This window comes from Leopardus geoffroyi, chromosome D4, assembly GCF_018350155.1.
Source record: "Leopardus geoffroyi isolate Oge1 chromosome D4, O.geoffroyi_Oge1_pat1.0, whole genome shotgun sequence".
Lineage (NCBI taxonomy): Eukaryota > Metazoa > Chordata > Mammalia > Carnivora > Felidae > Leopardus > Leopardus geoffroyi.
In genome coordinates, this window is record NC_059342.1 from 70423031 (window position 1) to 70448539 (window position 25509).

The window sequence follows — 25509 nt, forward strand, 5'->3', positions numbered from 1 at the left end:
AGCTTTTACAAATCAATAAGAAAAAGCCATACGATCTAATTTTAAAAATAGACTGCAATGATTGTTGCCCAAAAGAGGATATCTGAATATCAATTGCTTATGAATAGATGCTCAATATCATTATTCATTTGGCTAATGCAAATTAAAACTTCATGATCCTCTGAAGGGGTATATAGGAACTCTGTAACTATAACTGCTCAGGAAAAAGTCTATTAATCAAAAAAATTATTAACAAGGAAAAACAATAACAGCAAACTCATAGAAAAAAAGATCAGACCTGTTACCAGAGGTGGAGGGTGGGGGGAGGGAGAACTGGAAGAAGGGGGTCAAAAGATACAAATTTCAGTAATAAAATAAATAAATACTAGGGATGTAGTAACAACATGAGGACTGTAGCAGATACTGCTGTAGGATGTATAGGAAAGATGTTAAGAGATTAGATCCTAAGTGTTCTCGTCACAAGGAGAAACATTTTCTGTCCTTTTTTCTTTCCTTCCTTTTTTTCAAAAATTGAATCTGTCAATTATTTCTCAGTAAAACTGGGAAAGAGCCCTCCCCATGATGGTCTATCCTCCCTCCATCACTTGATGTAATTAAAAGTATTAATCAACCTAGCATTAACAAGGATATAGAGCAACTGGAATTCTCGTTGTTATAAGCATTTTGGAAAGCTGACGGTATTTACTAACGTTGAATGTAAGTAGATCTTATATCCAAACATGCCACTTTGTGAATACCAAAGACCAGCACATTCCTATGTTCATCAAAGGACATGTATGTGAAGATTCTTTGCAGTCGAACTGAAAACAACTCAAATATCCAGTAACTGTAGAATAAAAAATAACTTGTGATGTATTTATGCAATGGAAAACTATCAATGAAAAAGAACAAACTACTGACACACACAATAAGGGGGATGAATCTCATAGACATAAAGTCGAATTAAAGAAGCCGGATGCAAGCGAGGACGTGGACGTGATCTCTGATTCCATTTGTATGAGGTTCAAAAGAAGGCAAAACAAATCTATGGTGATGAAGGGCAGAATGGTGATTGTCTCTGGCAACAGGGAACCTTCTGGAAGGCTGGATGTTTATTTTCACTATATATACATATATATGTATATACATATTTAAATATATATACATAAATACATATATACATATATAATATATGTGTATGTGTATAACAGACTCTTCTTCCCTTCCTTCTTTATCTTCTCCCTTCATCCTTGTGTGTCTCTAGAATCTGACAGTTTATTAATTATACATATTTTAGTGTCTGTTTGATTAATTCTACTTCCTTGTGTATTAATACTCTTTCTTGACATTGTTGCTCTTCTCCCAGTGTTGGCTTTCCTCAAATGTTCTTGGCTGCCTACTCTTCTTTGACGTTGGAAGTCCCTGGTAGGCTAATGGTTCAAGTTGCTTCCCATCACCGTGGGGGGGATGGATTATGCGCTCATGGTTGTCCTCCAGTGTGGAGGTTCTTGGACCCACCCCTTGAGTTTTCTATGAATTTGGGGCTTCAGAATCTGCACTCAGTGATTCCACCTGGGAGAGATGCCGCTGTCTGTCACTCATTACAGTGAAGGAGGAGGAAGTGCTGACAGGTCTAACTGCTTCTCAAAGTGGTTCTCAAATCTCCGTCTCTAAGCCAGCAGTATTAGCATCACCTGGGAACTTACTGGAATTGCAAATTGTCAGGTCTCACCCCAGGCAAACTCTGGGGACGAGGTGCAGCAATCTATACTTGGACCCATGCTCCTGGTGACAGTGATGCCCCGTTGAGTTTGAGGACTGCTGTCTTGCAGAGAACCCCAGTTCATTTCCTGGACGATCCCTCTCTTCCTTCACCTTCACTGTTTCCACTGTAGGACGCTTGCAAGCATTTCAAGCTAAGATTTCTTCCTTCCTCTTTCTCAGTCCAATCCCAACTGCTTTCTCTCATTCAGAAATTCCTGATAGTTTCTGGTGGGTTATAGCCCCCATTCTTGATTTCCTGTGTTCTAATAGATTATTTTTAATCGTGGTAAAATTTATATGACATAAAAGTTAATATCTTAACTATTTTTCTTAGTTTTTTAAATGTTTGTGTATTTTTTAGAGAGAGTGTGAGTGGGGGAGGGGCAGAGAGAGAGGGAGACACAGAATCCCAAGCAGGCACCAGGCTCTGAGCTGTCAACACAGAGCCCGATGTGGGGTTCGAACCCACAAACCTTGAGGTCGTGACCTGAGCCAAAGTTGGGTGCTCAACCGGCTTGAGTTACCCAGGGTCTCCACTATCTTTTTTTTTTTTTTTAAATTTTCTTTCATGTTTATTTATTTTTGAGAGACAAAGACAGAGTGCAAGCAGGGGAGGGGCAGAGAGAGAGACACACACAGAATCCGAAGCAGGCTCCAGGCTCTGAGCTCTCAGCACAGAACCCGATGCGGGGCTCGAACTCACGGACCTCGAGATCATGACCTGAGCCAAAGTCAGACGCTTAACCGACTGAGCCACCCAGGCGCCCCAAGGGTCTCCACTATCTTAACTATTTTTTTTTATTTTTAAAAATGTTTATTTTTGAGAGAGAGAGAGAGAGACAAATTGCGAATGGGGGAGGGGCAGAGAGAGAGAGGGAGACACAGAATCTGACGCAGGCTCCAGGCTCTGAGCTGTCAGCACAGAGCCCGACCCACCGCTTGAACTCACCGACTGTAGATCATTACCTGAGCCTAAGTCAGACGCTTAACTGACTGAGCCACCCAGGTGCCCCTATCTTAACTATTTTTAAATGTAGAGTTGAGTAGTGTTGAGTACATTCACATTGTTGGGCAACCCTCACCACCGTCCATCCCTAGAATTTTTTGTCTTGCAAAACTGAAACTTAACACCCTTTAACCAACAACTCCCCTTCTAATGAATTCTTTAAACATTTTTTTCCCCCTGTCATTGAATAGAATTTTGGGTGGAATTTGAGTCAGTAGATGCATGTCCCTTGAATGCCATCTTGTGTGTGTGTGTGTGTGTGTGTGTGTGTGTGTGGTTAAGTATACATTACATAAAACTTACTATTTTAACCATTTTTAGGTGTATAGTTCAGTGGCATGAAACAGATTATGTTGTGCAACCATCACCACCATCCATCTCTAGAACTTTTTCTTCTTCCTAAACTGAAAGCTTGTACCCATTGAACACTAACTCCTGGGGTGCCTGGGTGGCTCAGTTGGTTAAGCTTTGGACTCTTGATCTCAGCTCAGTTCTTGATCTCACAGTTTGTGAGTTTGAGCCCTATGTTAAGCTCTGTGCTGACAGTGTGGAGCCTGTTTGGGATTCTCTCTTTCTCTCTCTCTCTCTCCGTCCCTTCCCCACTCACATAGCACATGCACTCGCTCTCTCAAAATAAATAAATAAACTTAAAAAAAATACACTAAAAAAAAAACTTAAAAAAAAACTCTCCCATTCCTTCCTCTCTACCAGCCCCTGGCAACCACCCTTATACTTTCTGTCTCTCTGAATTTTACTACCCTAACCACCTCATAGAAGTGTAATTATACAGTGTTTGTCCCTTTTGTAATCATTTTTTATTTTTATTTATTTATTTATTTATTTAAAAAAAATTTTTTTCAACGTTTATTTATTTTTGGGACAGAGAGAGACAGAGCATGAACGGGGAGGGGCAGAGAGAGAGGGAGACACAGAATCGGAAACAGGCTCCAGGCTCTGAGCCATCAGCCCAGAGCCCGACGCGGGGCTCGAACTCATGGACCGCGAGATCGTGACCTGGCTGAAGTCGGACGCTTAACCGACTGTGCCACCCAGGCGCCCCTGTAATCATTTTTTAAATGTTTATTTATTTTTGAATGAGAGAGAGAGAGACAAAACGTGAGTGTGGGAGGGGCAGAGAGAGAGGGAGACACAGAATCTGAAGCAGGCTCCAGGCTCTAAGCTGTCAGCACAGAGCCTGATGCAGGGCTCAAACCCATGAACTGTGAGATCCTGACCTGAGTCGAAGTCGGTTGCTTAACAGACTGAGAAACCCAGGTGCCCCTGTATTTGTCTTTTTGGTGATTGGTTTATTTCACTTAGCATAATGTCTTCAAGTTTTATGTTGGAATTTCCTTTCAAATTTTATGTTGGAATAGATTGAATAATACTCTGTTGTATGTATATACCACATTTTGTTTTTCCATTCATCCATCAAGGATGCCTGGGTTTCTTCCCCTTTTTGTCTATTGTAAATAATCCTGCTGTGAACATGGGTGCACAAATATCTCTTCATGTCCCTGCTTTTAATTCTTTCGGGTATATAGCCAGATGTGGAATAGCTGGATCGTGTAGTAATTCTATTTTTGATTTTCTGAGCAACCACCATCCTGTTTTCCACAGCAGCTGTACCAGTTTACATCACAGCTATGCACAAGGGTTCAAATTCCTCCACATCCTTGCCAACACTTGTTATTTTCTTAGTTGTGTTTTGTTTTGTTTTTGATAATAGCCATCCTAACAGATATGAAGTGGTATCCCATCAAAGTTCTGATTTTCATTTCCCTAATGATTAGTGATGTCGAGCCTTTTTTTTCATGTGCTTATTAGTCATTTGTATATCTTCCTGGGAGAAATGTCTATTCTAGGACTTTACCTGAATCTGGTTGTTTGCGTTTTTGTTGTTCTTTATATATTGTGGATAGCAGTGCCTTAGCAGATGTAATTTACAAATATTTCCTCTCATTCTATCAGCTACCTTGTTGCTCTGTTGATAGTGTCCTTTGATGCATAAAAGTTTTTCATTTTGATGAAGTCCAGTTTGCCTGTTTATTCTTTTGTTGCTTGTGACTTTGGTGTCTTATCCAAGCAAATCAGTGCCAATTCCAATGGCGTTGAGGCATTGTGTTTTCCTCTCTGAATGCCATCTGGATCCAACCTCTAATAGCAATTTCCAGTTGTCTGCTAGTTGAACATAAATATCTAACTTTTTCCTACCTCTACTCTGCCTCTGCCATTAGTATAGATATTTTTAAAAAATATTTATTTTGAGAGAGAGAGCACACATAGAGGAGGGGCAGAGAGAGAGGGAGAGAGAGAATCCCAAGCAGCTTCCGCATTGTCAGCACAGAGCCCAATGTGGGGCTCAACCCCATGACCCATGAGATCACGAACTGAGCTGAAATCAAGAACTAGATGCTTAACCACCTGAGCCGTCCAGGCTCCCTTAGCCATCCAGCTATCCAGAAATTTCTCTATCAGTTCAAAGTGTAGATACAGCTGCTCTCTGATGAAAGGCTAAGGCAGGCTGGAGTAAGGTCAGAAATCGGAATGACCTTGATCTTAACCCTGGTCACACTGAAAGGGGCCTGAGAATAGTAGAATGGGCAGAGCTTTGGGAATAAAGGGAACCTTGCTCAAAATCTTGGGTTACAGCTTGCCTCTGCCACCACTAGCGGGGTGACCTTGGGCAAGTTCCACCAATTTGAGTTTCACTTTTTATCTTTTATCTTTAAAATGGGGATAGTATTACCTACCCTGAGGTGTACTTGTGAGAATGACAGTATAAATGTCTCGCTCTTAGAAGCTGGGAACTCTGATGACTGATGGTATACTTGGTTGTCACCCGGTTCACCCCCCTCTACTTGGCTTCTAGCCTGTGAGCGTCTCCGGAGGCCAACCTAACACATCTTCCTCTCCAGATCCCAACACCTGATCCCAAGCCTGGTCATTTTAAGGACCTCAGTAGGCATTTGCTCAGTGAGTGATTTAGAAGGTGAAAAAACATTCCCTTGCAACCTGCCTGAAAGTCACATCATGGTCATGGCAAGCAGGTGTGAAGTCTGAGTCTGAGGCCTCACATTGAATGCATTGCACCCTGCACCCTGCTGACTTCCTGCATTTTTCCTCTTTGAATACATTACTTTCCACATTCTCGATGCTGCATGATGCCCACCTCTTCCTCTCTCTTCTTTCCTGCTGCTGTTTTTTTTTTTTTCCAAGTGAAAATGATCCAGCACCAAAGATAGAATTTTGGAAGAGGTTTTGGTGGACGTGAAAGCCAGTCCCAAATGTTCTGATTTCAGCACTGCAAGTCTGCGGTCTGGGAAACTCTCGATCCTAGGGCTTCCTGAGAACAGTTGGTCACTCTAAACAGACAAGGGGAAGCTGACTGGCAGATACACCGACTACAAGATTGAGATCTTTTGAATTCCCTCTAAAGTTTGGTTAGGTAGGTTCTGTAGGGTTCTCACAGGTGACATTGAACTTAGTACTTAGATGAGCATGGTGTAGATAAGATTTTCATTCTGTTTTCATTCAAAGTTTTATTCTCTGTACAAAGCAATCCCACTGGCCACTTAAATTATAGCATGTAATATTTCTTAACACAGTCAAGTGGCTGAAATTGAGATTGGGCCAAAAAATGTATTAATTTTGGATCCTACCTCCTTTTCTAAACCTATTTTCAGACTATAATTTGCTCTCATCAAAACCAACCATTCTTTGGTGAGGTATTTGCTCAAAGACAGGTCTTTATGAGTAATCTTTAGAGAAAGAGGAAGCAGGTTAATTTTACGCTAAAATCTGTTGGATACCAAAGGCGGTAGGATATGCAAAAATAGGAGCTTAAGGTGTTTAAAAAAAGACCCACAACTTTTCTTCCCGGTTACTATTTCTGAGTTCAAATTTAGTGGAAGATCATTGCAATCACTTAGCTGGAACATGATCAGGCAGGGAGTTTACATCCTGGTACATTCATTATGATCTCTCACTGGGCCAGTGGCCTCCACATGCTGTTTCCTGGGGTCCAGACCCTCCCTTCTGGTATTAGCCACCCACTCAAAATGTCCAGCTTATTTGTTTTTAATTTTTTAAATTATTATTATTTTTTTTTGAGAGAGAGAGAGGGGGAGAAAGAGAGAGCAAGAGAGCTTGGGAGGGGCAGAAAGAGAGGGAGGGAGAGAATCCCAAGCAGGCTTCATGCTATCAGCTCACAGCCTGGTGTGGGGCTCACAGCTACCAACCGTGAGATCATGACCTTAGCCGACACTTAATTGACAGAGCCACCCGGGTGCCCCCAAAATGTCCATTTCACTGGCTATTCCACTTCTCCCAGGGTGAATTCCAAAGGCATCCCAGGCTTGCCAGAGACTATCCTCAATGGGTCCTATCAGCTTGCTTCCTGGCTCCCTCCCGGCTTCTTCAGAGCCCTCCCCTTATTCACATAATATAAACTTAAATTGAACAATTTTAAACTGAACAATTCATTAGCACTAGTACATTTACAATGTTGTGCAACCATCCCTACTGTCTAGTTTTGGAACATTTTCATCACCTTAAGCAGGTTGCTCTCCATTGTCCTCCCCACTCCCCCCCCCCCCCCCCCCAGTCCCTAGTCACCATCGTTCTGCTTTCTGCCTCCATGGATGGGTCTACTTTGAATATTTCGTACAAATGGAATCATACAATATGTGACCTTTGTGTCTAGCTTCTTTTCTGTAATACAGTATTTTTTGAGTATTTATTTTGAGAGAGAGAGAGAGAGAGAGAACATACGTGTGTGAGGGGGGAGGGGCAGAGATCAAGAGGGAGAGAGAGAATCCCAAGCAGGCTCTGCTTGATCCCTTGAACAGTGACATCATGACCTGAGCTGAAATCAAGAGCTTAACTGACTGAGCCACCTAGGTGCCCCTGTAAGAGGTTCATCTGTGTGGTGGCAGCATTAGAAATCCATGCCTTTTTAGTGGCCGAATAATATTCCATTGAATGAATATACCACATTCTGTTTATTCATTCATCTGTTGATGGACATTTGGGCTGTTTCCATCTTTTGGCTCTTGTAAATAGTGCACCCATATACGTGTATTTGTCCGAGGGCCCGTTTTCAATTCTTCTGGGCATATCCCTGAAAGTGGAATTGCTGGGCCGTATAATAATAATTCTGCATTTAATGTTTTGAGAAACTGCCAGACTGTTTTCCTCCTCTCTCTCTCTCTCTCTCTCTCTCTCTCTCTCTCTCACGTGTTTCAATGCTACAATATATTCAAGAGAATTTCTGTCATAGTATCATTAGAAGACGCCTTTAATTGTAACAGGCTGTATACGTATCTGAGGGTAGGGATGATGTCTTATTCTTCTGTGACTCGCAGGTGGGCTGGTATAGGGCTTCCCAGAGAAGGTGCTTAATAAAATGTTTGTGGAATTGGATTGACTACAGAGGGATGAGACACAGTTTTATCCTTGAGGAAAAGGTGGTGTAGGTGGGGAAGCTTTGAATACAAGTAATGAGCTAAGTGGAGGTGGAAGGTGGGTGAGGCACAGAGGAGCTTACCAGCTCATTTGGACAAAGGGAGAGAAACACCAGCGTCATAGAACTAGTAATCTGTATGCCTGGCTTCTGTGGCTGCTTTGCCTTTATCTAACTCATTACGCTTCTCTGGGAAGTTAAATTCCCCTATCAAATGAAAAGATTGCATATTTTAGTGATATTCAATTTTTTGGTTTCCTTTAAAGCAGCGGAAACTTTGTTTTTCCTATGAACTCACAGGGGAAAGCCCCGTGGAGCCGGGGTATGCAGCTTGGGGCATGTGTTTGAGGACAGAGAGCTGAGGCGGAGGCCAGAATGCAGGGCACCCTTTATCCCTGCAGCCCCGAGGATCTTGGCAGAACCCCAAGATTCCAAGATTCCAGCACATTCTGAGCCTCCCTCAGTGGCTGTGAGAGACCTCTGTTCTGCAAAGATTAAGAAAGCATGAGTGCACGAAGTACATATTATTTTGTAAAAAATATTTTTTTCAAGCCATAAAGGAGAGCTTAAAGGTTGAGGTAACCACAGAAGCAAGAAAAGAACAAAAGTTCTTTCTTTATGAAAAATTATAGTGAGTAGTATATTTGGTTAAAAAGGGAGTGCCCAATCTCCTTCTCACCTCCTCATCCTTAAAAAGAAAAGATATTGTGGGTTGACTTCATGACAGAATTGTCAAATGTTTTTGCTTTCCTAACCAAACGGATTCCTGCACCATGAGAGCATTTCCTCTGAAAACGTCCCGTTCTGAACCCATGCCGAACATGTCAATGGGCAGGCTTAGTCTTGTCCTTACTCTCTGGGTTTCCTTTTCTTTCTGTCTCTCTCTCTTTCCCGGGGAAATGTTTTGAAAGTGTAACATTTACACTGTACCCTCATGTTGTCTTTTCTCTCTAGTTCTTTGCTTTTGACTTAGCCTGCAAAACTGGGGGTTAGCCGAGTCCCCCAGCCATTTCCTGACACGCCTGTTGCGTTGACAGGCCGTAACCTGTCCCTCAGCAATGGTCACTGCTGACGCTTGCCTTGCCTTGGTCTTACCGAGTTCTTTCTTTCTGTGAAGCTCATTTGTAGGCCACGCTTCTGCAAATATACTGCCTGAACCTCAAAATCTCTTCTCCTTGTTCAGGTTGAGGCACAGAAGTTATTCAGGCACTGAGGCTGAAGATGGTTTACACAGATGTCTGAATTTGCCGGAAAACATGTTGTTCTTAAGGTGAACGTTAAGTGAACATTCCTACTTGCTGTCATAGAAACATAGTTTAAGCAGTGTGACCACAAACATTATTCACATTCTACTATTAACCCTCTCGTTCATATATGTGTGTGTGTTTGTATGTTTGTGTATATATATATATATATATATATATATATATATATATATATGTATATATATTTGGTGGGGAAGGGAGGCTCTTCTTGAAATTCTAGAACTTTTCAAACTGTGTTTCTAAACAATGAGCACCCCTTTGGTGGCATAGTGCTATTATAAAAATAGCAAGGATATTCAGCTTTATTATCCCTCCGATTTTTCCTGCTTAACCTTTGCTTTCATTTCAAAATGGGCATGAATATACACACTGCAATATTTCCACCATCCCTTTAAGTGCTTTGTTAATTTTAAGGGAACTTACGGTTTTCCGGAGTCTGTCCGCCTGACAATAATCCCTCTTGCTCCACCATGATGCCGCCCGACTGATGGAGAATTGAATGCTATAATCCTTTAAAGAGCACTTCAAAAGTGATTTTGGAAAAGCTGAAGTCTGTCTTGTAAACCCCAGAACTTGTCTCTGAAATCTCGCCTCGATCGGCTTCCAAAGTATAATGCAGCATGATTATTTTCCTCTGGGGAAAACCTGTGAAACAGGTCTTCGAGCTCCTTTGGATGTGTCAGAGTTTTAATTGATTCTTTACCATGTCGGTCCACCCCATAATAGCAGTGCTACGCACAGGACGTGTTTTACGGGAATAGTCACCCCGAGCTTAATTTGTTGTTGCACGGCAGGCAGACTATTACACAATGAAAATAAATCTGTTTAGTGCCCTGAGAATTTCTTTCTGGTGAACTGTACTCTCTTATATAGAGAGCAGAATCCTTTATAGCATCCAGTTAGCTCTGCTGCGGCCACAGGGAAGACATAGTCACTGTTCCTTATCAGTTCTAGAAAAGCATTTTGGTTCAGAAGATGGTTACCCCAGAACTCTGATCCTTGCATTCATTTACTTTCTTCTTGCTTCTGGAATCACAAGACACAGGCGATCCACAGGCCCTTATTATAATCTGTATAAAGCAACCTCCTATACATTATCTCATTTTGTTCTCATGGTCACATTATAAGGAAGGCAGGGCAGGCATCATTATGCCCATTTTACGGAAATGAGTCCTAAAGGAACTTGTGACCTACTCAGGGAGCCACAGATAATAAGCACCGGGCAAGAACTAGAAAGCAGATACTCTTTTTAGTAATTACTCTTTTCCCTGGAGGACAGCCAGCACTGTTCTACCAGGAACTGGCTGCAGCAGAATTTCTTTCCCCAATACAATTTGTTTATTGATTCAGTCAACAAACATTCGCAGTGAGTATGAATTTGGGAGCTCAAAATTCAAGTCTGCTGAACAAAGGTAGCTTTCTTCTTTTATGACTGCAATTAAATTTTCTCCTGGGTCCTCATTCCTTCCGGTGGTAGAAACGATTCAATTCTAGGCTTTCTCAGCTGGCTCAGGAACTCCTGTCCCTTTTTTTCCATGATTGTATATAAGTTCAAGCCACTGAAAGGTGTGTGTGTGTGTGTGTGTGTGTGTGTGTGTGTGTGTGTGAGAGAGAGAGAGAGAGAGAGAGAGAGAGAGAGAGAGAGAGAAAGAGAGAGGACACGTATGGCCTTCATGGGTCTTTCCCTCCTGACTGCTATTGAAACGTGTAGCCCATCTGGTTTTCAGACATTTGGAAAGTGCTGGCATTCGTTGTCATGTGGTGTTTATGTCTATTTGTTTAAACTCGATCTTGAGGCATCTGTAGAACCGTTGGCTGTCTCTCTTCCAGCTAGCTTCTGTGTCCTCCTTGTAAGTGCGGGAGGTGTTTTGTGGCTCTCCTGAGCTACTCGGAGGCTCTGGGGGGACGCCATAGGGCTATCTGAAGCCCGCTTGGCCTAGCCTTGTCATATGTCATTTTTATTCTGAAGCTGCTCCCTCCTATCCTACTGTGCATGGGGGTGGGGAGAGGAGACTGTCTCCCCATCTCCTCAGGTACCACCTAGTGTGAGGCACAGGTCCCTTTGCTTCTAGGATGCACCGAACCAACCTGGGCTGTATGTGATATCCCTAAGCACAAGCATACCCCTCATCCCTGGTCTTAGCGTGTGGGGAAGGAGGGCAGTGCACTGTGCTGGCTGACTGGAAGCACGTGTAAGGTGCCACCTGTATGTTTCTCAAAGACCTAAGCAAACACTCTACAATTCTACAATTTCCTTGCTAGCCAAGCTGTTTGGTGCTCACAACTTTGGGCAACTGATCTGCACTAAGATCCAAGTGGAAAACCAAAGGAAACATAATGATAAAACAATTATAATTTTGTATCTGTGATCTCACTGGCCTTCTCCACCTCAGCGAAAGCTACTAGGGTTATCTCCATGTGGCCCCTATAAAACCAGGGTGACTCCGTAGCCTCTTCTAGGCACCGTTGCATGCTAAGAAACACCCATCTGGCATCCTGAAATAATCTGAATTTTTACCTCTGCTTCTCAAAGAAGCCCTGAAAGAGAGTAAGTTCATTACATAAAGCAATTTCCCTCCTTCTTCCGTCTTCTCCTTTATCATTTTCTCTCCCCTTCCTTCCTATTTGTCCTATTATCTATCTATCTATCTATCTATCGATCGATCTATCTATCCATCTATCATCCATCAATCTATTCATCCGTCCACCCATTTATCTATCTATTAATCATCTAGATAGATAGGATCTATCTATTAATCATCTATATCTATCTAGCAGGAGCCATAGTGGGAAGACCATGGGATTTGCAGTTAGATCAGGTGAGTTCAGGTGACTCCACCACTTATGTGTGTGTGGCCTTGGTCAGAACCTCCCTAATTCCAACTTCTTCATTGGTATAGTGGGGATAATAATAGTATATGCCTCATGGAGCTGCTATGAGGCTTAAGTGAGATAATGCTAGTAAAGCACTTTGCACAGTGTCTGGTACATAGTAGGGTCTTAATAAATGGCAGCTATAGTGGGTATGATGATGGTCATAATTACTGTTGTTATATAGGTAACAAGGCAAAGTCATCACACTTGTGAGTCAGGTGCGCTGAAGGCTTGGGGAGATGTTGTCAGCTGCTCAGCCATAGTACACACTCTAAGCCACATCGAAAGCTGCTTTCTATTCTGGAACATGCATTGAATCAGTGAGATGGATTTGAGTTTGCGGGATCAGGAAATGTGACCGGGAAACGGAGAATGTTGTAGGTAACACACTCACATCTCGCTTAGTTAACGTTAGTAGACAAAGGAAATGAAGAATCCTACATTTTCTAAGATGGTATTTTTCAAAGTTGGAACAGAATCATCTAGTACACTTGTGAAGATGCAGATGCTTGGGCCCCATCCCTGATCTAAGAAATTTGAACTGTGGGCAGGGCCTGGGAAACTGCACTTAGCTGGCTCCCGGGCAATTCTTCCGTTCACCAAAATTTGTGAAACACTTCTCTAGAAAGAAAAGGAAGAAGGTGGGTGTGGGGAAGGGAGGGGGAAACAAAAGGAGAGCAGGAGGCAAAACAGGAGAAGAAAGAGAGGAGAGGGGCTACTATTGTGACTTAGAGTATTAACAGCTTCCCTTTGTAAATCTTCACTGGCCCGCCATTACCCACCATGATAAAATAAAACCCGGATTTCGCTTCTTACAGATCCTTCAAAAAGTCCATTTAGTCAACCAAAAGTCTTTGAGCCTGGCTGTGGACGAGAACCCTGGAGAGAAACAGAGGACAGAGACACATCCAATGGTGGAGAAAGACATGTACACACACATCCCGTCATTCAATATAAAGGCGCTGTGACAGAGATATGCATCAAGCATAAATGGAAGGCTGACGTAGGGGCACTAAACCCAGATCGGGGAGATCAAGAAATGACTTTTGGGAAGAGAGGTCCCTGGACTGAGTCTTGTAGAGGGTAATCATTCATTACAAAGAGGGGAAAAGAATTAGTAGGGAGAGTGGGAGCCAGAGACTCGCACAGACAACAGGCAGGGTGTGTCCAGATGCGCTGGCTCAGGGTTGCCAGAGGAGGCAGTGCAAGGTGGGAAGCCATTCTGTTAGAACAGCGGTCAGGAGCCACTGTTCCCATGTACCAGCCACATCGCGAAAGGTCCTGTGGGTTGTGTCAAGGAGCTTGATCAGTGAGGAACTAACTACCCAAGAGTGGAAGCAAAAGATGAATTGGCAAGATTCTCATTTGCGTTTTGTAACGTGATTTTTTTTTCCCCCAGAATGGATAGTTTTATTGATTTTTCTGATTTATACATATGACGCATGCCAGCTGTGAAAATAAAGATAATTCAGAAGGACATAAGGAAGAAAGTAAAAGTCACTTGGAATTCCAACACCCAGAGAAACTCTGCAATTAACATATGTGCTTATCCTTCTAGACTTTCCTCTAGGTGTGTGTACCTCCACCAACACACGTACACACAACATATTTTTATTTTTATTTTACTTATTTGTTTATGAGAGAGAGAGCAGAGATAGAGGGAAAGAGCGAAAATCCCAAGCAAGCTCTGCACCAACAGCACAGAGCCCGATACGGGGCTCAAACTCACAAACTGTGAGATCATGACCTGAGCTGAAATCAAGAGTTGGGCACTTAACCGACTGAGCCATCTAGGTGCCACTCAACATATTTTTAAATGAGATCATTTCACACACATTGTGAAATACTGCCTTTTAATCCTTTTATCTTGACAATATTGAGTTGACATCTTTCTCTGTCTATAAATACTAATATATACCTTAATCATAATTTCTAATAGCTCCATTACTCACTTCTGACCTCTTTTTCCCTCTCTCTCCATGTTTCATGGTCCTCTTCCCACTTGGCCTCGCTCTAAGTATCAATTCGGGGTCTCAGCACTCAATTCCATCAGGCGGCTGGAGATGCTCCATTGTGTGACCTTGATTCTGGTAGGGCTTCTGTGATGGTTAATTTTATGTGTCACATAATTTATTTGCTTGGGCCATGGGGTGCCAAGATATTTGGTTAAACATTATCCTTCGTGTGTCTGTGAGGATGTTTTGGGATGAGATTAACATTTGAATCAGTAGACTGTGTGAAACAAATTGCCTTCCCCAAAATGGTGGGTCTCACCTAATCTATTGAAGGTCTGAAATAGAACAAAAAGGAGGAGGAAGGGAGGTTTTGCTCTGTCTGCCTGACTGTCTTCAAGCTGGGACATCAGTTTTCTCTTGCCTTTGGGCTGTAACTCAAATTGGAATTTATACTGTTGGTTCTCCAGTTTCTTAGGCCTTCAGACTTGGGCTAGAACTATGCCATTGGCTCTCTCCTTGGTCTCTAGCTTGTCAACTGCAGATCTTGGGATTTTTCAACCTCTATAATAAATCTCTTATAATAAGTTCATATACATATGCATATATGCTTTTAAGTATTTATATGTTGTTTTTTTAAAAATTATTTTTAATGTTTGTTTATTTTTAAGAGAGACAGAGCACAAGTGGGGGAAGGGCAGAGAGAGAGAGGGAGACACAAAATCCAAAGCAGGCTCCAGGCTCTGAGCTGTCAGCACAGAGCCTGACATTGGGCTCGAACTCACAGACTGTGAGATCGTGACCTGAGCCAAAGTTGGACGCTTAACCAACTGAGTCACACAGGTGCCCCTATATGTTCTGTTTCTCTGGGGAACTCTGCATAATGCAACTTCCTGCCTTGTTCCTCTGTGTCTTCCTGGCCCACCATCTCCTCTATCCCCAAATCCCTTGCTTTGTCCCCTCGGTCATAGCAACATGGATCTTAGTAATGTTCTTCCCGTCCTAATGCTCACCTGCTTAATGTTTCTGTGGCTCCCTATGGCCTTCAGGATGAAGTCCCAGTTTTCTTAGGCTGGACCAGGAAGCTTTCTGGTCCACTGTTCCAGTCTCATCCCCGCCCTTCTCATCATCCATCACCTGCAGCCACTCCTCCTTAGACCTGCCTGTGTTTCCTGCTTCTTGTTTCCCTGCTGTTGCTCACAGTGTTCCTGCTGCCTGGAATGCCCTCACCCTTGAAATGTATCTGGTTCACCTGGCTGACTCCAATTCATCCTTTAGAACTCCACTCAGTCATCACATCCTCCAGAATTGTCTGACATTAACTTAGCCTGGATTAGCTATCCACTTCTCTTGTTGTTCCAAGAATACTCTGTGTTTCCTTCTGTTGTTTTGTCAGGTTGTGTTAGCAGGATCTCATGTGTCGGTCTTCCTCATTGGATTATAAGCTCCTTCACTCATGTGATTTTGTATTTCTCGACCCTAAAATGTCATTGACACTGAATATATGTTTGCTGAATGAACAAACCCACATTTTTGTAGAGGGGGCTCTTCAAGAGCCATCCCACTCTTCCCACACCACCTACCCTGCTGGCTCAGATCTCTGCCCTGTGGGTCTATGCCGATTGCTGCTTTCTGCTGCCTAGATGGGCACCTGGACCTTGTACTTAGTTTGGACCTTGGCTTGTGATGCTTACTTCTGCCTCTGCCTTCCCTCTCTTACTGATCTTCTGGTCTGGACTCCTATGTCTACCCTTGCCAATGAGCCAATAATGCCCCATCATCTGGGTCTGTTTGAACTCCAAGGCCCAGCCCTCTCCATCCAGTCCATCTTATCACCTTAACAAAACAAACAAAAAAACAAAACAAACAAATGAAAAAAACCCAAAACAAAAAAACCACCTCAGCCATTTCCATATTCCCTGTTTAACTTCATAGACATTGAACATTATTATTAATGTTATTCGACTCTAATAACACCTTGACAGAAAATGTCCTTCAGAGCAGAACAACAAATCTGTGCATTCGTGTGGGTATGTGAAGTTTACAAGGTGCATTCACCCGATTGGATTCATTCAATCCTCCTAACAACCTTGCACAGTGGGTTATTATCCCCATTTTACAGATGGGGAGACTGAGGCTCAATGCATTTAAGTGAGCTGCTTGAGGGCTCACAACCAGGAAGTAACAGAGCATGAACTTTGGTTGAGATCATTGGATTCCAAAGCTTTGAACTCTTTGGAGTTCACCATGGTATTAAAGCATTAGATATATCTGATTGTAAGCTTAAAAATATGCCCTCTCCAAATCTATCCTCTATACTACTATTAACATAATTTTTTAAAAACTTAGATTTAGATCAGATTTCTTCCCTGATTATAATTATCTAGTGGATGCTGGTCCCTCATCTAGTTGCATGGGGTTCTGTTGGATCTCTGACCTCAGTCTTACCCCACATTGTAGCAATCCCCACCAGGTACCTTGTTCTAAAGGCCGGTGGTGTTCCAGCCTTGGTGCTCTTTGACTTAATCTTCCACTTCCACTGCATCTATGCTTTGCCTGGCCAGTACTTCCTTCCTATCTAGCTCAGGTGTCACTTCTACTCTGGACCCATGTTTAACACACCCCATCCTCACTCTCCCTATTACCTGCTTTGGAGAGCCATTGAGTGAGTCATGCATTTTTGTCCCAGCACCTCTAACCATTTGTGGTTTTGTTTTGATTATCTGTCTGCCTCTCCCTGAAGACCTCTATATTCCTTCTGGTTAAAAATGAGGCCCAGGTCCTCCTGTGTTTATAGACACAGCCCTTAGCACAAGCCTGGTGCAGAGTAAAAGTAGAAAGTGGGAAGGCAAAGGCGGGAACATTAGGATGTGTCCTGCTGTGGTCTGTGCAAATCCTGGCAGGGATTTGGGGAAGGAAGCCTTCAGTCCATCAGTCGTGCTGCTGCCTGAGGCATCTTCCACAAAATTGACCACATCAGATCCAGGATACGATCTCGTGGTTTCCTGTAAGCTGAACTCCCAAGCATGGTATGCAAGGCATTCTGTATCTGTCCCGGTCCACCTCCCTGGCTATCCCAACCTGCCCCTCTCCCGCACTTCAGCCACACCCAGCTCCTTGACCTTTCTAAACTCGCTCAGGCGCTCAGGTGGGTTGAGTTGCCCTTCCTCTTGGCATGCAGTGCCTGGCACCTGCAAGGCACCTTCCTCTCCTCCCTGCAGGAACACCCCCAAACACCCCCCTGGTCCATCATTGCTTCCTTTGTGATTGCTCAAAGACTTCCTCAGATTTCTCACACTGTCTTTTTCTGTTTCTTTTCCTCATCATTGCCATCTGCCCTATTTAGAACAGCAACCCTCATTTCTCTGTAGCCACTTACCCTGCTTTATTTTTCTTCATAGCTCTTAACACGACCCGACATTTTCTGAGGTATTCATTTTTTCCATGTTATTGTGTGTCTCCTCCCACTAGAAAGCAATGCATCCAAATTCCCAGTGGATATTTATCTTAGGGATTAAAGAACAGCAACAACAAAATGGCAGTTTCTTGGAATTCTTGGGGATTCTCCAACTCATGTTATTCTTTTTGAAAATCTGCAAAGTAATTTTTCATAACCTTATTTATTTTAAAATGATGAGTGACCATAATAGTAAACAAGGAATCATTTTTCTGTGATAGGGTTATACCCAAAATTTCAGAGATTTTCTGTTTAAAAAACCTGACATACTAAAAAATACAAAGCTTGTTAATTATAAATCAATGTGTTGTGATAAGATTATATATTTCAATAACATACAAAAATGATTTTCATCTGATATTTTATTTTTTATTAAAAAAATTTTTTTTAACGTTCATTTATTTTTGAGACAGGGAGAAACAGAGAATGAACAGGGGAGGGTCAGAGAGAGGGAGACACAGAATCTGAAACAGGCTCCAGGCTCTGCGCTGTCAGCACAGGGCCTGACGCAGGGCTCGAACTCACGGACCGCGAGATCACGACCTGAGCCGAAGTCGGCCGCTTAACCGACTGAGCCACCCAAGGGCCCCTGTTCTGTTTCTTTAAAGAACAAAGATCGGGGCGCCTCAGTGGCTCAGTCAGTTAAGCGTCTGACTTCAGGCTCAAGTCATGATCTCACAGCTCGTGAGTTCGAGCCCCACGTCGGGCTCTGTGCTGACAGCTCAGAGCCTGGAGCCTACTTCTGCTTCTGTGTCTCCCTCTCTGTCTGCCCCTAATCCACTCGCATGCAATCTCTGTCTCTCTCAAAAATAAACATTAAAAAAAAAAAAAAATAAAATAAAAGGTTAAAGGAGAACATTAACACAAATTACTTTTTTATTCATCCTATGACACATATTCCAGAGGTAAATATTTTTTCATGTTTCATTGATTTGGTTAAGAGTGAATCGAGAAGTATCTTCAAGTTGGGTACATATTGTTTCATACAAGCTCATTTTCTTTTTTTTTTAATTTTTTTTTTTCAACGTTTATTTATTTTTGGGACAGAGAGAGACAGAGCATGAACGGGGGAGGGGCAGAGAGAGAGGGAGACACAGAATCGGAAACAGGCTCCAGGCTCTGAGCCATCAGCCCAGAGCCTGACGCGGGGCTCGAACTCCCGGACCGCGAGATCGTGACCTGGCTAAAGTCAGACGCTTAACCGACTGCGCCACCCAGGCGCCCCACAAGCTCATTTTCTTAATAAGCTTTGTCTGTCTGCTTCTTTCACATCAAATATCACCTCCTCAGAGAAGGCTGTGTAGACTGCATGGTTCAAAATAGCAGTGCCTCGCCACTGGCTTTGCCTTGGTCCCCCTTCTTCCCTGCCAACGAGAGACAGCTAAGTGCTAAGAGAAGAGAAGCAACAATCTGTCAAGTTTTAACCGGGCAGGCCCTCAGGATTCTACAAATTCCGCATGAGTCAACCCTGTGAGAGGGCTGCTGATCCTTCTACAAGTAGCCAGAGCAATAGTAATAAATAGTAACAGTCATAGCAAAAATAAAAGCTATTTTTTAAAGGATATTTGGTTTGGTTCTGTGTGGGTTTTATTTTTTTTAAGTTTATTTATTTATTTTGAGAGAGAGAGAGAGAGAGAGAGAGAATCCCAACAGGCTCTGGGCTGTCAGCGAGCCCACCTGACGCGGAGCTTGATCTCACGAACCCCGAGATCGTGACCTGAGCTATAATCAAGAGTAGGAAGCTTAACTGACTGAGCTACCCAGGTGCCTCCTGTGTGGTTTTTTTTTTTTTAATTTACTGTTATTTTTTACTTTTTTAATTTAAATAATTAACAGACAGTATTATCTTTGTTTCAGGTGTACAATAATCGTGCTTCAACAATTCTCTGTATTACTCAGGGCTCATCCTGATAACCGTGCTCTTAATCCCCTTCACCTATCTCACCCATCCCCCCACTCCCCTCCCCTCTGGTGACCATCAGTTCGTTCTCTATAGTTAAGAATCTGTCTCTCCTGGTTTGTCTCTTTTTTTTCTTTGTTAATTTGTTTTGTTTCTTAAATTTCACATATGAGTGAAATCATAGGATATTTGTCTTTCTCTGATTGACTTGTTTCGCTTAGCTTTGTACTCTCTGGATCCTTCCATGTCGTCGCATATGGCAAAATTTCATTCTTTTTTATGGCTGAATAATATTCCATTATATATACATACCACATCTTCATTATCCATTCATCTATCGATGGACACGGTGCTGCTTCCATAATTTGGCTATTGTAAATAATGCTGCAATAAACAGAGGGGTGCACGTATCCTTTCTAATTAGTGTTTTTGTTTTCTTCAGGTAAATACCCAGAAGTAGAATTACTGGATTATATGGTAGTTCTATTTTAATTTTTTTTAGGAACTTCCATACTGTTTTCCACAGTGGCTGCACCAGTTTGCATTCCCATCAACAGTGCACAAGGGTTCCTTTTTCTCCACATCTTTGCCAATGCTTGTTTCTTGTGTCTTTTAGTCATTCTGATAGGTGTGAGGTGTAATCTCATGGTGGTTTTGATTTGCATTTCTCTGATGATGAGTGATGTTGAGTGTCCTTTCATGAGTCTGTTGGCCATCTGTATGTCTTCTTTGGAGAAATGTCTGTTTACATCTTCTGTCCATTTTTAATTGGATTATTTGTGTGTGTGTGTGTGTGTGTGTGTGTGTGTGTTGAGTTGTATAAATTCTTTATATATTTTGGATATTAATTCCTTATTGGATGTATCTTTTGCAAACATATTCTCCCAGTGGGTTGTCTTTTTAGTTTTGTTGATTTTTTCCTTTGCTGTACAGGGCTTTTCATTTTGATGTAGTACTAATTGTTTATGTTTTGCTTTTGTTTCCCTTGCCTCAGGAGACATATCTAGAAAAATATGGCTATGGCCAATGTCATAGAAATTGCTGCCTGTGCTCTCTTCGAAGACTTTTATGGTTTCACGTCTCACATTTAGGTCTTTCATCGATCTTGAGTTTATTTTTGTGTAGCCTATAAGAAAGTGGTCCAGTTTCATTTTTTTGCATGCAGCTGTCTAGTTTTCCCAACACCACTTGTTGAAGAGATTTTTTTCCTATTGCATTTTCTTGCAAAAGGTTTTTTTTTTTTTTTTTTTTCTCCTGCCTTTCTAGAGAGGAGGGGATGGTTGCCACTCTCCTATGTACAAATAGAGGAAATCCTTTTTCCTTTTTCCCATCCCTTGTCGACTTTTTTCTCTCGCTCTTATTATGGACCAGGCACTTGGGCGGCTGAGTCGGTTGAGCGTCTGACATCGGCTCAGGACATGATCTCACAGTCCATGAGTTTGAGCCCCATGTCGGGCTCCATGCTGACAGCTCAGAGCCTGGAGCCTGTTTCAGATTCTGGGTCTCCCTCCTTTCTGCCCCTCCCCTGCTTGAGCTCTCTCTCTCTCAAAAATAAATAAAACACTGAAAAAATGTTTTAGCTTACTAACTCTATGGGAGTAGGTAGAATTATTGTCTCCCATCTTATCAATAAGTTTACAGAGGTTAAATACCTTGCCCAAGACCATGCAGCTAGGAAGTGGGAGAGCCAGGATTTGAATCGAGAATGCTTGATTCTGCATTGCATACTTTCCACTATGACATCTTACTGCCTCCGGAACAATTTTATTCTATGCATAATATACGGTGCATACCATGGTGTATGTTTCTAGGAGGAAGGTAGGTATGGCCTCACCGCCCCCACCCCATGCTAACTACGTGGCACAGAAGAGGGCTGTGTCTGGTTTTCGGACCTTCCGACTTGAGTCTTCTAAGACAGGGTCCAGAAATAAACCATGAAGGTGGGACAGTCAGGGACCGGGGAACAAGCCCCAAGTGAAAAATGTTATGCACCTGGGGTACTTCCTGTTGGCTGTTTTGCTGAATTGCTTCTCTTACAGAGCAGAACCAGGATGTGGCCCAATGGACAAGCCAGACTTAAAACCAATAGCTGCAGGGGAGCCTGGGTGGCTCAGTCCGTTGAACCTCCAACCTCAGCTCAGGTCATGGTCTCAGGGTTTGTGAGTTTAAGCCCCACATCGGCCTCACTGCTGACAGCGCAGAGCCTGCTTTGGATCCTCTGTGCCCCTCTCTGCCCCTCTCCTGCTCATTCTCTCTCTCTCTCTCAAAAATAAATAAACCTTTAAAAAAAAACATAAAAAACTCCAATAGCTGCAGCCATACCTGGTGGATGTGCAAAAATGAACAGAGGCTCCACAAACCTGAAAAACAGCCTCCTGAACAATGAGCTGCCTGAGCTGCTTGCCAATATCCACCAACCAGGACGAGGCACTTTTCTGTCCCTTATTAACATAATGGACCTCAGTAGAACCTGAGTGGGAACTGTCCGTGGGAACTTTCTCTACATAAACGGGGCCTCCCGGTTGTTAGGGAGGCCAACCTAACCACTCTCTGTTGGTGCTGTGTCTCCCTTCAGTAGGCACTGTTGACCCAGTAAAGCCCTGCCTGTGCCTTTGACCTATGGGTCAGCCTCATTTCTATCCTTGTCAGGTCCAAGAACCCGGCTCTGGTAACAAAAGGAGAGGCTGAGAGCCTGTTGATACTTGCTGGGGGTCGGGGTGGGGAGGGTGGGGTGGATGAGAAAGGATGTGATTGCTTCCCAGCTTTGTTCAGGTCTCTGCTCAGATGAGAGCCCTTCCCGGATCACCCTGTTTTAAACAGCAGCCCAGTTGCTCTGGTCCTTGTTTGAGTTTTGATCTTAGCACTTATTGCCAGCTGACATTTTCTGATACACTGATTTCTCGCCATAAGCCACTATTTCCCCCAGAGAGAATAAAAACTCCATGAGCTCAAGGGTATTGTCCAGCACTATCTCTCCAGGGGTGAGAAGAGTGCCTAGCAGAATACAGTTTCAATATATTTGTTGAGTGAATAAATAAATCTGAGTCCCCCATATTCTCATGTGTTGATATCTTATTCTAGTCCTTGCTCATGAACAGATCCAATTTGTATATACTCACAGCAATACCATAGAGTGAATTTTACGTCTTAAATTTTCCATTGGTATTGGGCCATGCCTATTTCTGTTTTGCTGTATTTAAACCTTACCGTCCTCTTTCCTTTCCCATCTCCGCTCTCCCAAAGGCAATTCCTATTGAAAGTCTATCCCCCCACCCCCACCCCCCGGCCAGGGGCACCTGGGTGGCTCGGTTAAGTATCCAACTTTGGTTCAGTTCATGATCTCATGGTTTGTGAGTTTAAGCCCCACATGGGGGCTCTCTGCTGTCAGCACAGAGCCTGCTTCAGATCCTCTGTACCCCTCTCTCTCTCTCCCCTCCCTGGCTTGCACTCTCTGTGTCTCTCAAAAATAAATAAACAGTAAAAAAAAGGTCTATCCCTCCACATCTTTCTCCTTGGTTAAATAATCATGTACACATACCAAACATGTACATGTTGGTTTTTTCATTGTTTTACAAAATGGATATTTTGTATATCTCTTGCATCTACCTTTGTCACTTAACTATATAATGGAAATTCTTCCAGGTTAAGATATAGAATAACCATTTAAAAAAAACGTAATATTTCATGGTATAACTGTTTCAGCACTTTATACTGTATTTCTTACTGATGGGCATTTTGATTGTTTTCCATTTGTTACCATTTCTATCAATCCCACAATTTGTATTCTTACATGTGTATTCTTTCAACTTGGAGCTTCATTTCTATTTGTTACATTCCATAAGTGGGATTTCTAGAGTATGAAGGTGTGGGGTCAGAGTAGATTTGCTAGATTACTTCCCTAAAGAGCTATCACAATTCACATTCTATCAGCAAAGCCCAAGAATGCTTTTTTCTCTCTCCAACCCTTTGTGGGGACATAAACCTTCTCTGGACTTCTCAGCATTCCTGTAAAAAGCTCTAGCTTCCTGAGACAGAGGAATGTGTGTGGTATAAAGGCAGGGAATGTTTGACATCACTTCTCCTAGGCACATTTTGCTTTTCACACACTATGAGAATTACATCTGTAGCCTTTTGTTAATTTCTCTAGTTTAAAGGGGTAATAAAACTTCTCTTATGTCCCCAAGAGAGACAAATGATTATAGCCTGGACTAGATTTCTGTTAAGCTTCCAAAGTGTCAGGAATACTGGACTGCTCTCTCCCAGGTATTTACATTTCAAAAGGAATGAAGCCCAGACCTTGGTGACATCTTTTGGTTGTAAAAGCTTGAGACACTGGGTTTAGCTGGCCCTTGGAGAGATGTTTTTATGTTCCAAAGGTTAGAGCAAGAATCCAGGACCCTTCCCATCCCTTTTCCAAAAAGCAAAGGTTTTTTTTTTTTTTTTTTTTTTTTTTCTCCTGCCTTTCTAGAGAGGAGGGGATGGTTGCCACTCTCCTATGTACAAATAGAGGAAATCCTTTTTCCCATCCCTTGTCTATGGAGTGAAACCTGCCACTCATGAGAGAATTGCTGTGGCTCTCATAGCATCACCGATGGGTCTAGTGTCAGGGACTGATCCTGCAGTTTACTCTGACCATTCATCTGCTTGCATCAGTAAAGAATGCTTTCCCCTCATCCAAGTGCCTTGTGTTTCTATGGTATTCATACATATAAAGTGCAAAAATTATGCAAGTGGGATAACATTCCAGACCTGTTGCAGTTCTTGACAAAACATCTTGCCAGCACTGGGAATGATCACTATTTTTAATTTTTTGCCAGTCTAATGGGTGAGAATTGGCTTCTCATACTTACTTGCATTTTATTTCACCAGCAGTCAGTGAAATTGAACACATTCCATTTTAGATATTTCACTTATCTTGTGGGTGCATCTCTGTATGAGTGTGAGCATTGCCTTTTCATAAATTCTGCCCATTTTTCAAGGTTTTCATTGAGAATTTTCTTATCAGCTTGTGTGGGCTGTTTTTATGGCAGCAGAACAGACGGACGGTGGCTCACGAGCAAATGTTTTGCAAATACTTTTACTTACAGTCAACCTTTCTTCATGGCATTGTCCTCATCCTACTTATCTTCCTTCAAGCCTTTGTCTGCTTTCTATGTGTTATCAGATAGGAAAAGGGTCCTTACTGCCTGCTATTTGCACGTCTAAGGGGTAACCCAAGTCCAGCCTCCTAGATGAGAGAGGGACCAGAGTCACATGGACAGAAGCCCTACCTGAGGGGCTGATGATAGGGAAGATGTGTCCATTGGAAATGTCCTGTCATACTACATCTGATATGGAGAAGCAAACCCAGAGGAAGGGACATAGTCAGTTTCTCTGCTGGAGACGATACCCAAGGAAAAGAGACAATCATGGTCGGGGTCACAGCAGCTTGGGGCATGGAATGTACATACAATACAATACTGGCTTAGGCCACCAATAACAATACTGGCTTAGGAAGAGCTTTGACATCTTGACTTCTACTTCGTCATGGGGCAACTGGCATGGGCCAGAGGTCATGATGGTGACCTCTCCTCACCCCCCCTGGAGTATGGGGTTGGGGGGTGGAGGTCACAGAAAAATGAGCTAAGCAGGACCCGCAGCCAGCAGGAAAAGACGAGTGTCAGGAGGCTATGTTTGGACCAGAGATGGACAGTTTGCAACATGGAGCTGGCTGCTGAGGCCTAGATAAGGAAAGCAGGGGGTAGCTTCCATGCTGGGTCCTGAGAGTGGGGGATTCACAGGAAAGGAACTGGGTATCCTGGGGGGAGTGTGGCTCTGATGGTATAGGAGGCCCAGCCTAAATGCCGCT

At 42.8% G+C, this 25509-nt stretch overlaps 1 protein-coding gene across 2 annotated transcripts in view; it reads right to left on the reverse strand.

Annotated features, from left to right (window-relative positions):
- The window catches only part of PTPN3 (protein tyrosine phosphatase non-receptor type 3), a 149863-nt gene extending 139770 nt beyond the window's left edge, over positions 1-10093 (reverse strand). The window contains exon 1 of one of the 2 annotated variants that reach the window (XM_045469848.1): positions 9902-10093. In XM_045469848.1, coding sequence (XP_045325804.1) covers positions 9902-9950 — 49 coding nt within the window. In that variant the 5' untranslated portion in view covers positions 9951-10093. The remainder of the gene's footprint in view (positions 1-9901) is intronic. The other variant, XM_045469847.1, reaches the window with a different exon arrangement.
- Between the last annotated feature and the right edge of the window lie 15416 nt (positions 10094-25509).